At 51.6% G+C, this 12,274-nt stretch overlaps 2 protein-coding genes across 6 annotated transcripts in view; one reads left to right on the top strand and one right to left on the bottom strand.

The window, feature by feature from the left end:
* Nucleotides 1-1,930, bottom strand: part of LOC146338668 (uncharacterized) — an 82,410-nt gene extending 80,480 nt beyond the window's left edge. Inside the window, exon 1 of the mRNA XM_084814255.1 lies at nucleotides 1,658-1,930. Within this exon, the coding sequence (XP_084670381.1) occupies nucleotides 1,658-1,744 (87 nt within the window). The 5' untranslated portion in view covers nucleotides 1,745-1,930. The remainder of the gene's footprint in view (nucleotides 1-1,657) is intronic.
* A 103-nt stretch (nucleotides 1,931-2,033) lies between these two features.
* The window catches only part of LOC146338667 (uncharacterized), a 33,583-nt gene continuing 23,342 nt past the window's right edge, over nucleotides 2,034-12,274 (top strand). For 3 of the 5 annotated variants that reach the window (XM_084813373.1, XM_084813372.1, XM_084813374.1), the window contains exons 1-2: nucleotides 2,034-2,571; nucleotides 6,605-6,713. In XM_084813373.1, the coding sequence (XP_084669499.1) occupies nucleotides 2,113-2,541 (429 nt within the window). In that variant the 5' untranslated portion in view covers nucleotides 2,034-2,112 and the 3' untranslated portion in view covers nucleotides 2,542-2,571; nucleotides 6,605-6,713. Of the gene's footprint in view, nucleotides 2,572-5,991; nucleotides 6,133-6,604; nucleotides 6,714-7,670; nucleotides 7,733-12,274 lie in introns of those variants that run through there. The other 2 variants (XM_084813376.1, XM_084813375.1) reach the window with 2 other exon arrangements.

Below are 12,274 nucleotides of genomic sequence, written 5' to 3'. Positions count from 1 at the left end.
GTATATGAGCAATATGTGGAGTAAAGATCATTGGACTGTAGAACCAGTGGGCCCTTGCTCCGTTTTCATGTATGGACTAAGCGCATCCAGAGTTTCTTATTTTTACGTATTAAGAGAATCACCTGAGAACTCTAGTCTTTTCTAGGACCCCAAATACTTCTGCTTACTATTATATGTACATATGTCTGTATCAGTCACCATTGGCAGCTGGACATTTTAGCATTTGAAACAACATCTTCTAATGTTTTCACAGCACCACTTGACCTGCAAGAATCCCTGCCTTCCCTCTTTCCAATATTTGAGGGCTTGCTTCGGGGTTACTTTCTGTAGTAATAAAGAATAAAAATAAATACATAGCATCACAATGAAATAAAAGGTCCCGCCACAGTTGCTTATAATTCACCCCACCTTGAAATGCAGCCACTTCTGGAGTGGAAAGTGGTAGCTGGAGACACGGATTTTTGCATGAGCATGTCCATTTGAACTTTGGAGGCATCGTAAGTCAAGATATACACAGACATCAAAATGCCTTCTTTGCTGAGCCCTTTCATACACAGCTGGTGTCCCCTTAAAACATGTGGGCTTTTTGTGTGTGTCTGAGAAAACTCCCTGGAAAAGACCCTGATGCTGGGGAAGACTGAAGGCAAAAGGAGAAGGGGACGGCAGAGGATGAGATGGCTCGATAGCATCACCGATGCAATGAATATGAACTTGAGCACGCTCCGGGAGAGAGCGCAGGACAGGAAGGCCTGGCGTGCTCTGGTCCATGGGGTCACGAAGGGTGGGACACAACTGAACGACTGAACAACAACAAAATAGAATACATCCATACTCTTAATCATCCCCATCAATCTCATTATCCAGGAAAGTAACAAAAAAAAGCCAACTGCTTCATGCTATTGTTTTATGCAGCCTAACGGTCTTTCCACACATCGCATTTTTCAGACGGGCATTTTCAAATGCAAAGCGTCAATGTGACACACAGGTGCCCGAAAACATGCCCATCGTTCCGATATACTCTTCTGGGAACAGCGAATGAGCTCTGGGTTGACTCGACTTGGGGATCTGTGTGAAATGGCCCTGAGATTTTAAACCAAGAACAACCAGCCCGTGAAAATGCCGTTCAGCGTCGGCACGCAACAGCATATTCACGAGATACCAGCGAATACCTGCAGCGCCTCGGCCCCAGCAAACGCCCCGTACCAGACACAAGCCGCAGCGCCGCCCGCTCCGGGGCTCGCGCGTCACACGTGCAGCGGCGCACGGGGACCGGCCGCCTGTCGGCGCCGCGCGCGGGCAGAGGCGATGCCTGCGGGCGAGAGCGCCGGGCAGGTCCGGTGCTTGCGCGCCGTCCGCGCACCACGGACCGCGGAGCCTGGCGCATGGGGGCCACGGCACCAGACGGCTTTCAGGAGGCAGCCGAGGGCTCCGCAAAGCCCGGGCTGCGACCAGGCAGCGGGCACGCGCCGGGATTCGGACGGGGGAGGCCCAGCGCCCAGGGAAGCGGCAGGGGAGCGGAGCGCGCTGGGCGGGGAGGGGCGCGGAGGAGCCGCCGCGCCCTGGAGAAGCGCGGCCGGCCGGGCGCCGCCACGTCCGGCCCAGCCCGCGCCGGCCGCTCCGCCGCGCGCAGCCGCCGCGTCCTCCGCGCGGTACTTGCCTGGCTCCGCGGCTGGGGGAGCGGCCCGGCTCGCGCCGCCTCCTCGCGCCGCCCCGGCGGCAGGTCGGCCTTCTGCTGGGGAGTCATGCTGGGGCGCGGGCGTCGGGGGCTCCTGCCGCGCGCCGCCGGGGAGAGGGGGCGGCCGCGGGGGGCACGGCCAGCCCGCCGCGCCCGCTCGCCCGCAAGCCCTCGGGCCGGCCGGGGCGGGTGTCGGCCGCGCGTCCCGGCCCGGAGCTCGCGCGGAGGGACTGGGGCAGCTCGACGTGGCCCGCGCGCTTTTCTCCCCGCCAGCCACGGGGGGGGGGGGGCAGCCGAGTAGCTCCTCCTCGCCTTGCCTAAATAAGGGCATCGATTCGGGCGAGCGGCCCCGGGCTGCGCTCTGGAGCACCGCGGCGGCGGAGCCGGCTGCGCGGGGCGGCGGGAGCTGCGCGGGGCTGGGCGCAGCCGGCCCCGCGATGGCGCCGAGGTGGGGCTGCCGGGGCCGGGGCGAGGAGCAGGGGCGCCCCGCCCCGGGACACCGAGCCGGCGCCGGGCAGTCCGGGAGCCTTCCCCGGCCTGCGCCCCCCGGGTCGGCTGGGCGACAGCGCCCGGCACCCCCCGGCCGGCGCGGAGCTGCCGTCCAGCACGTGGCACGGGCCCAGGCTGCCGGCGGAGGCTCGGCTCGAGGGGAGCCCGGCAGGTGGGGCGCAAGGCGGGAGCGGCGCAGCGCCAGGAGCCGTCGCCAGGACGCCGAGGGCGCCGCAGCGGACCGGGCGGGGCCCCCTCTTGCGCCCGCGCCCTTGTGTGAGCTTGCGGGGAGGGAGGCATCGGGGGTTTTAAGGTCTTCCGTGGCCCTGCTGGACCGCTGCCCTGTGGAGAGCGATCGATCCGTACACCGCGAATAGGAAACTGGGCAGATCAAAAGCATAATAAATGTAAGTGCTATTATTATGAAGGAATGGAGCTGATTATTAAAGTGACTCTCCCTGCTGAGAGGCAGTGGGTGTCCATTATCAGAGGTCGGGGGCAAATACCTTCTCCATTATGCCCGGCTTGCGAGGTTCTGGGAGGCCTCCGGCTGGCAGCAGTTGGGGACAAAATGCTGGAATGGACAGATCTTGGGCTGATCTAACAACGAGGGTCCAGTGCAGCCCTTAAAGCTGGTGTGTAATATTGATGGAGGAGTGACTCCCGAGGCCCCCAGGTCAGATCTTGCCTCATTCCACATGGATGCCCTGAGTGGCCTGCGGCTTGCCTCTCTCCTCAGCAGTTTGGGGTTAATGATCCTGCCCTACCTGATAGGGTTGTTGTAACAACTACTGAGGGAATGATATTAAAGGCAAAACTGAAGCACTTTGGACACATAATGAGTAGACAGGATACCCTGGAGAAGATGCTGGTGCTAGGGAGAGTGGAAGGCCAAAGGAAGAGCGGCCGACCGAGGGCAAGGTGGATGGATGATATTCTGGAGGTGACGGACTCGACCTTGGGGGTGCTGGGGGTGGCGACGGCCGACAGGAAGCTCTGGCGTGGGCTGGTCCATGCAGTCACAAAGAGTCGGAAGCGACTGACCGAATAAACAACAACAAAAACAACTACTGAAATAATGATTGTGAAACATTAAATAATGATATAAATAACTGTTAAACAACAACCACAACTATAGTCATAATGAGAAAAACAAACCGACAAACACAGTGCTGCTCCCTCCCCCAGCAGCAACTACAACAACATGATTGCCAATAATGAGTTTGTGTCACCCTCCTTCCAATGAGTTCAGGGCAGAGTTTGTTGCCCTGTCTTCACTTTATCATCACCACAATCCTGTGAGGTAGGTAAGGATGGGGGAGAGAAACAAGGTGAGTTTCATGCTTGGATGGGAATCTGAACGGGCTCTCCTTGGTACAAGTGCTCTCCGCTGCACCACAGTGGGTCTCTTCCCCACTCCCAAGTTTTGTGTACATATTGCAATGGGATTCCTTTCAAGGCACAGAGATTCTTTTCTCCTGCAGCAAGGCTATCCCCACTTCCACAAGACTACCCCCAGTATGTGTGGACAGAACAGGCCAGTACTGCAGATGGATCGGAGCCTACAAAACTAGGAGGTCACCTCCCATCACCTGACTCCAAGCCACGTGCTGGAGCTGCTCTCTGGCAGGCAGGAGTCCCACTGGAGCTGTAGCAAGTCAGATAAACTCAGCAAGATTGTGGAACTCCCCAAGGGTTGAGGAGGCTTTGCAAAACCGCCATTGTCTGCTCCCCTCACCCCCGCTATTGCCATTCTTCCTGCTGAAGCCTCTTCCCTTCCTCACCACACATTTCAGTTATTAGGAAAGCAACCTGGTCTTCATTAGAACAGCAAAGCCTTCCCCAGCAAATGCAGCCAAGTAATTCCCATGCAGTATTCTTTCCAGATAAACTCAAGATGTGAAATCCGAATGAGGGGAGAAAAGAGACAGAAGAAATTGTACCACTGATAACGCCAAGAAGAATGTCATGTTTTGCGTGGGGGGGGGGGAGGAAGAGCAGAAAAAAAAACTTGTACCAGCATCGTATTGGAGCAGAAGAGCCAAGCTGCCCTCCTCAACACGTCATTTCTCTCCCTTATTTATTTTGTATGTTTTCATAATACTTATATATACCGATTAATATAATAAAATCTTTAATCTTACATATAACTATTCAAATCACATTTAAATACACTATTAAAAGCAATTTCAACTACAATAACAATACAAATCACACTTAAATACACTGTTAAAGCAATTTCAGCTGCAATAACAATACAGAGCAATACACAGAAGAGTGAGACGGGGCCACTCACGACACACACCCCGAAACAGTCTGCAGGGCCAAAGGGGTCCCCGCCAGCAGCCAAACTCAAACGCGCGGCCTCAGTAGCAAAACAGCATTTGTTCACTGCAAGAACTAGGGGTGTGCAACAACGTTTTCCACAATTCCATTTGTTTTTGTGATTAAAATCCTCATTCATTTCATTGCTCTTTCATTAATTTCACATTCATTTTGATACACATATTTGTTGTCATTTTCTCTTCCCTTTTTGTTCATTAAGGGTGCAATCCTATGCGTGTTTAGACGGAAAAAAGCCCTACAACTCCCAGGGACTACTGGGAGCTGTCGGGCTTTTTTCTGTCTAAACACGCATAGGATTGTGCCACAACAAGTCCTTTAACAATTTGTTTTTGCTGCCCCCTGCGGCAGGAGTGACAACGGAGCTCCTCTCGGCCTCTGCTTCCTAGGAAACAGCTGCTGAGAGGATCTCCACTGCTGCCAAGGAAGTCAAGTCCCCCACCCCGAAATGAGCGACAAATGAACTAATAAAAATGAGCCCCATTTTTTCCTGCATTCATTGCTCTTGGGATTTCTTTTGTAATGAATGAAAATCGATTCAGTTTTCCATTCATTACAAAATGAGCACACCTCCCCAGGAGAAGCAGCAGAGTTGTGGCTCACCAGTGCTGGGTTGAGCAGGACACCCTCAACGGCGCCGGCCGCCCTCAGGGAGCCGGCCTTCTCGCCGCCACCACCACCAGCTCCCCTTGCGCCTCACCCTCTCTCTCACTGTTGTCACCACTTGCTGGCTTGGCAGGCAGAGCCAGGAAGTGTCAGCAGGGCCATCTGCAGTAGGGCCCTGGACCCGTGGGGAGCGCCCACAGCCGTCGCCCTCTCCATGGGAGTTGCCATTTTCTTTTGAAATAGCGACTCTTCTTCTTCCTGAAATTAAATGTTGTGCAAATGGTGGCCATAAGGCCATCATGTATGCAACATTACAGGTGTAAGGAGCAGAGGGCTCATGCAACTGGGCGGAGGGAGGGTCGCACAGCTGGGTGGGGGAGCTTGCATGGCTGGGGGGGGGTGATTTGGATGTCCGAATCTTGCTTTGGATCCAGAATCCGAAGCGGGTCAGAACGGGTCCAAATCGGGCCAAGGCAGGTTGGGGAAGCTCTGAATCGGCCGCTGAAGCAGGTTGGGGGGGCCCTGCACAGCCCTCAGCTACAGTTCATCCCTGGCCAATGGTCAGGAATGCTGGAAGTTGTCGTCCAAATATCTGGAGAACACCAGTTGGGGAAGGCTGGCCCAGCGTTTCGAGAAGACTCTCCCCACATGCAGACCTGAGAAATTTAACTTAGTCTTACCAAAGTCTGCAAAGAAATCCCCCAAATTTGCTTTGCAAATTTCCCACATAGATAAAAGCTGCAACTGCTGAACACTGGACAGTGTTTTGAGGTAACCAGCTGTGACACCCAATTCCCCGTATTTCTCTTCTTTCATGCCATCCTGCCTTCCCCGCCTCCATTAAAAGACAAAGCATAACGTATGCTCTTTGTTTGCAGTATGGTTGGAAATGTCAGATGATAAGCAGAGAACACCTTGATGGGAGAACCGGGCTCGCGGCTCTGCGGCAACGATTCCTCCCTCGTGTCTCTCTCAGAGGCAAGCAACAGAAGAAGCCACCACTCACTAACTCATTGCCAGTGAGTGGGATTGCTCTCTCTGGGTAGCCAGTTCTGCCTTCTAAATGCACACTACACTCTTCCCACCCTTTTGGACATGTCTGCACTACAAACCTCACTTGCTTTAAACTCTGTCATGGTCCCCAAGAATCCTGGCAACTATGAGGGTGCTCAGAAGGTTCTCTTGGAGGTCCCTAGGTCCTAGGGAGAGAGAATCACAACTGGTAGCTAGTTTTAGGTCTATAAGGTAGACTAAAACCCTTTTAGATTCTTCAGCTGGTAAAACAGATCAAATAAATGACTCCTGCATATGAAGAGTACAAATGTTACGTCAGTTTTACAAATTCTTATCATAACTCTGGTTGCTCTTTTCCCTTAGAGAGCAGTTAACTGATGAGGAAGCAGGCATTTTAATTTGTCTAAAGCAAATTGCTTGTTCATATGAATGTTAAAGGATTACAGATTATGACTTACTCCCTCCATTCTTTTCTAGGGTGCCTCTGTCCGCACTAGAGGGAAGGGCCATTTCCTCTCTAGAAAGAAGAGATATTCACTAAACTGTCTCCATACAGGCCCAGTGCAGATAACCAGCTTGCCAAATGGTAAGGGGGGTTGGGGCATGGATTTGCTCTGACATCATGTACGTATATCAATGAAAGCTTGGTGTGATTCCTGTCTTGCCATGCATTCTAATGTATGGTAAAGATGAGAAATTATCAAATGGTAAAACTTGCCCGTATTAGCCACTTCATTAAGTTGATTGTCTGTGTCAATAAACTGTGACAAATTACACTGAGGCCATCTCTACATGAGGGTAAAATCCCACACCCTTACCAGGGCTTCTGCTTCCAGGTTCTTTGAGGGATTAAGATTGGCTCCTTTACATGGGCTGGCTGACACAGGTTGTTTTTCTGGGATTTTCTTTCTCAGCAAGTTCTATATGTTTCATTATACAGCCACTAGGTGGCGCTGCAGTATAGCAGAATTGCGCATTTTCATGAGGCTTCTATGGTGGGATATAGCAGGATATAGAGAAAATACTAGATTTTCCTTGTCATGAAAAAAACCGTGATAATGGTTACAAAGGGTGGGAAAGGCCCTGGAGGATGACAATGTCACGTAAAGGCCCTGCAAACTTCCGTGACTAACCAATCTCAATCGCAGGATAAAATCCCCATGTGAAGAAGCCCTGGGTTAATAAAGACTTTTATTTCCACACACTAGGAGCCCTATTCAGGTGTTTGGATTCTGAGTAAATATGTGCGGATGTTAGTCTCCCCCCCCCCCCCGTCGCTATACATGGAGGGCAACTTTCTGAAGGGCAAGGCCCCCTCTATTATTTCATTTACATGTACTCCAGCTTAGTTGCAATTGGATACTGAAACTATGGGTTCTTCCAGTCCCTTCCAGGGGTTCTCTTTATTGTATTGTTTTGTGGCCACAACATGGCTTCATTCTTGCATATCCAGCCACAGCTGGATCAAATTGTCAAGTAGAAATTAAGTCACCCAGCCCCCTCAACCGCCTTGCCACCCTCACAATGCCACATGTCCTCCCAGGTCATAGTTCAGCTCCTTATGAAAAGCCCACAGTCCCTGAGCCAAGCTCAGTTTCCTTTGAGCCCTCAGAGCGTCATGAGGAGACCTCCAAGGCGACCTCCAAGGTAAGCACACATTGGAATAAGGCCTGCTCCTTTCCTCATCTGAGGTCACAGAAGGTGCTGCAAGTAATGGGTGGGGCATAGAAGGTAGGAAAGGAACGGAGGAAGAAAGCCATGATCTGATGTGCTGCATTGGTTTCCAGTTGTTCCTGCTGCTGCATGTGGCATTCTGCCGCATGCATCGTGATTCCCATCTTCGTTGCTGTCATTTCTGTTGCTTTCTTCAAGTACTTGAAAGGTTGTCACAGAGAGGAGGGCCAGCATCTCTTCTCGATCATCCCAGAGTGCAGGACACGGAATCATGGGCTCATGTTACAGGAAGCCAGATTCCGGCTGAACATCAGGAGAAACTTCCTGACTGTTAGAGCAATACGACAATGGATCCCATTCCCTAGGGAGGCGGTGGGCTCTCCCACACTGGAGGCGTTCAAGACGAGGCTGGACAGCCACCTGTCGGGGATGCTCTGACTTGGATTCCTGCACTGAGCAGGGGGTTGGACTCGATGGCCTTGTAGGCCCCTTCCAACCCTACTATTCTATGATTCTATGACTCTGTAGTGTCCTGCTACAACCATTGGCATTCCTGCTGTTCTGTGTGGTGTGCTGTGCTGTTTGGCTTGTTTGACTATGGCATTCTCCTGTGTGTTTGTGATGTTTGCATATGATGTGCTATGCTTTGAGGAGAGTTCTGACACGGGGGAGGGCTCATGTGATCAAACGCTGGTCCATACACTTGTCTTCTCACAGACATGTAGTGTTTCATGTTCCTGAAGCGTGCAGTCCTGAATATTTCATTCTACCACAGCCTTCTTCAGCCTGGTGCCCTTCAGATGTGTTGGACTATAGCTCCCAGCATCCCCCAGCTAGGGGATGCTGGGATTTATAGTCCAAAATATTTGGAGGGCACCAGATTGGGGAAGGCTATTGTACAATGTTCCCTGCACTCATCCATGGAATTCTATGTCTAACCTGCGTCTTGCAGGTTCAGCTTCAAGGCCAACAGGGAAGATAATGACAGCCACAGCCATCATGACTCAACAATAGGCCCACTGAGAAGTAGTATTTAGTTCAACCTGTGCTTGGGCTGTACTACTTTGGACTCTGGGTGTGGGCTTGCAAAAAAACAAACATAAAACTCTCTGAGGAAGCCTAGCCTACAGCCTAGGGGCAGATCATGAGATCTAGGCCTCAGCAGGTAGACCTGACAAGGCAAATCTCTTTCCCCTGGATCCTTGTCAGGCCTAGCTGAAGAGATGCCCTACACACCACTTGACCTGATGGTGCAGGCTCAGCTGATTGCCTGAACTGGAGCCCAGAAGGATTTTTTCCTCTTGACCCCCGTGAAGGTTTGAGGCCTACAGAGAAAAAGGAAAAGGAAATGAAAAATGTCAGGCATAGAGGCCTATTTGTTGTTGTTGTTGTTGTTGTGAGAGGGTATCCCTGAGAGGAGTAGTTTCATTTCCCTGGTTAATGTTTCATCTTCCTGAGTTAAGTTTAATTTCTCCAGGTTTGAAACAGTACTATTGGTTTTGGGGAGGGAGGGGATAAAAAGGCAGAGAGAGCCAGTGACAGGGAGGGAGAGCTCAGAGAGAGAGAGAAGACCAGAGCCTGAAGAGAGAGCAGGAAGAAGCAGCCCGGAGAAGTCTAAGTGCAGCTAGGGTGGAGGAACTTGCGTTTTGCAACCTTTATTTTCTCTTAAATAAAGTATTCTGTATCACTCAGCTCTGTTCTGTAAATACCCTTAGGGAGCAATTCTGTGGGGATAGGCGGCCGCCTCCGAACACAGAGGCAACCACCTATCCAATACAGGGCAGGAAAAGTGTGGAGGGGATTGTCTCCTCCACACTTCTCCTGCCCTGCATTCGTTTCATCTGATTTCGGCTGTCTAGCCATGGGAAGTTGGAGTGGCAGCGGCGGCAGCTGGACGACATATAGGATGCGTCCTACCGGCATTTCCGCCCTCTCTGCCCCCAGGAATGCCCCTTTTACGCCGGTCCGCACTGCTTTTACGAACGCAGAGCCATTCAACCATGCCTATGAGGCAGCGTGGGAGGGGTGAGGGTGGGTTCTCCGAGAACCAACTTATCCTATGGCCACTTAGCCGCTGACTAGCAGCCATAGGATTGCGCCCTTAGTTGTAATTTGCTTGCTTTCATTAACCAGTAGACTGTTGTGGTTAATACCCAGGTGTCTGAAGTGCCTATCACCTCACGCCTACGGCCTAAACCCCACGTTAGTGGGAAGGGGAAGTTTAAAAGAAGGAAGGTGGGACTCTTAAGGAGGCAAGAGATCCTTAAGGAGTTGCTCAGGGGGTCCAGGTCATAAGGGGAACCCTGACAACCCCAAATTGGCCCAGAGGAAAAACAGGTTTCCCTTCTCTGCACCGCCTTCCTCTTGGGCTGCTGCACCTTGGCTTGTAACTCAAGGTGAATTCAGATGAGGGTGTTCTAGGGACTACCCTTCAGAAGGGTCCAGCCCAGTCAGTCAGGTGTTTGATGGATAAACTTGATCATCCTACTTTAAGAAGGTTTAATAAAGTTGTGATAGTTTAAGCACATCTAATGTTGTCTTGCCTTTCTTCCTGGGTTTGGAGGCAAGTCTCCTGCATAGTATATACTTAAGATTCCAGTGTTCAAGGGGACTAAGACCCACTGAAATCAATGAAATTCATCTGGGATTTTAGGATGCAGTGGGGAGCACCGGACAATCCCCTTCCCCCACCCACTTTCTCTTGTGGAAGATTCCATTGTGGGTGAAATTTCTCTTCTGAGCTCTCCAGGGAAACATTTCTGGGTGGAAATGTACTCATAAGTCAAGACAAACGGCACTTAAAAGCAATCTCCAAAAGTAAATATAACCAGAAAGCGAAGATGGAAAGACATTTAACATTTCCTCCATGGTTGTGAATTACTCATTATGCAAGTGCAAGAAAGAAAGAAGAGAAAGAAAGGAGAGAAAGAAAGAGAGTCGATCATTGTTGCAACCCAGATTGAAAGAGGAGGCTGATGCATTTTTGAGAGTTAAAAGTGGCATATTAGGTGGCATTGTTGTTGCTGTTCTTATGCGTTTCTTTTGTCCTGCTATCATCTCTGTTGAAATTTGAGGGGGTCAGCTCATCTCCCCATCATTTTTAGGATGCTTAGAGGGTCTCTGCTAAGCTAAACTGTCCTGCCCCTCCAGTGAACGTATTTGTCTGCTAGCATCAGTCTTGCTCTTTACGTCTTTGAAGTCTACCCCAGCGCTCCACACACTCCCACCAGAACTCTGCCATTTCACGCAGTTCTTGCTTTGTGTTTTAATATTTTGGAGGTGATGCGCTCATCTTCCCTACAGTGGAGCACACACCTACGCCACTACCAGGGGGACACAAAGGGACCCTCTGCCTGCACCATCTCGCCACCATCACTGTCAGGCACTCAGGTGTGGGGAGCTGTCATCTGAACAGGGCCAAGGAGGGCTTATAAACCCAGCAGCCACCCTTGCCAGCCTCTTCTGGATCTCCTTAGCCCATCCTCTGGTTCCGCGTGGGATCAGCTTGTTGCCAGGGGCCCCTGGCATGGATTTTTTTTTTGCTGGTTGACTAGACTGGCATGATGGAACCGCCGGGGGTGTGTGTTTTTTGCCCACTTCTCACTATTATTCTGTGGGATTGGACGCTAGTGCTGGCGGGTGACTAAAGAGCTAAATGGGCTGCTCACAGGACCTGAAGCAGGCAGGGTAGGAAGCAGCTTATGGGCAGCGTCAGTGGTGCGCAGCCAAAAGCAGCACGGCCATGAAAGGGGATTCATTCAGGGCCTTCGGGGCTGTGGGACCCAGGGACAGAGAGGAACCCCTTTGGGGCTCCTGTGGATCACACCCCCAGAGTCTGGGGGCCTGGGGAGGGGGCAGGGCGGAGGCTCAGGCGGGCCCCCCTCATCACCAGAAGGTTGTGGTCAGGCGAGATGGGAGCGGCGTGCCCTCAGTGAGGCATGGAAGGGGGCTGTTTCAAGGCCCTCTGCTCCCGCCAGTCCCCGCCCAGCCCTGCACCATTGACAGCAGATCTGCACTGTTATAGTTATGGCCCCAACGGATGTGTCTCACCTTTGTACTCCAGGTGTGAGTAATGCAGAGAATGGATAAACTGTTTTTCTGCATATTATTTCCAACTCGTAAATAACATTCCTTGTAATGCATGGATTATTTGGCATTTTAATTCTGATAAAGTCTGTATATGAATAGCAGTAAAAAACAACAACACCCAACCACATCTTCATTCATTTATGCTCCACACCCCACGAGTGTATCTTAGACTCGCACCAGGCTTAACCTGGCTTCTCTGAGAGTGAATGTGGAACTTACATTGGCCGGAACATTTGTTCGCTTTTCTTCCACATTCTCTCCCAGATTAACCAGGCATTCCTAAATGGCACAAGTCATGCAAGGGTGCCTCCAGGAGAGGCATTTATCCTGCTATCACCTGCCTCAAACACAGACTTTCACAGGAGCTTCCGACAGCGAGGGCTT

The sequence above is a fragment of the Heloderma suspectum genome, chromosome 9 (genome assembly GCF_057233095.1).
Source record: "Heloderma suspectum isolate Gila_16-S chromosome 9, 16-S_ref, whole genome shotgun sequence".
In the NCBI taxonomy this organism is placed as follows: domain Eukaryota; kingdom Metazoa; phylum Chordata; class Lepidosauria; order Squamata; family Helodermatidae; genus Heloderma; species Heloderma suspectum.
Note: the sequence above shows the minus strand (reverse complement) of the source record. Positions and strands in the feature narration are given on the sequence as shown.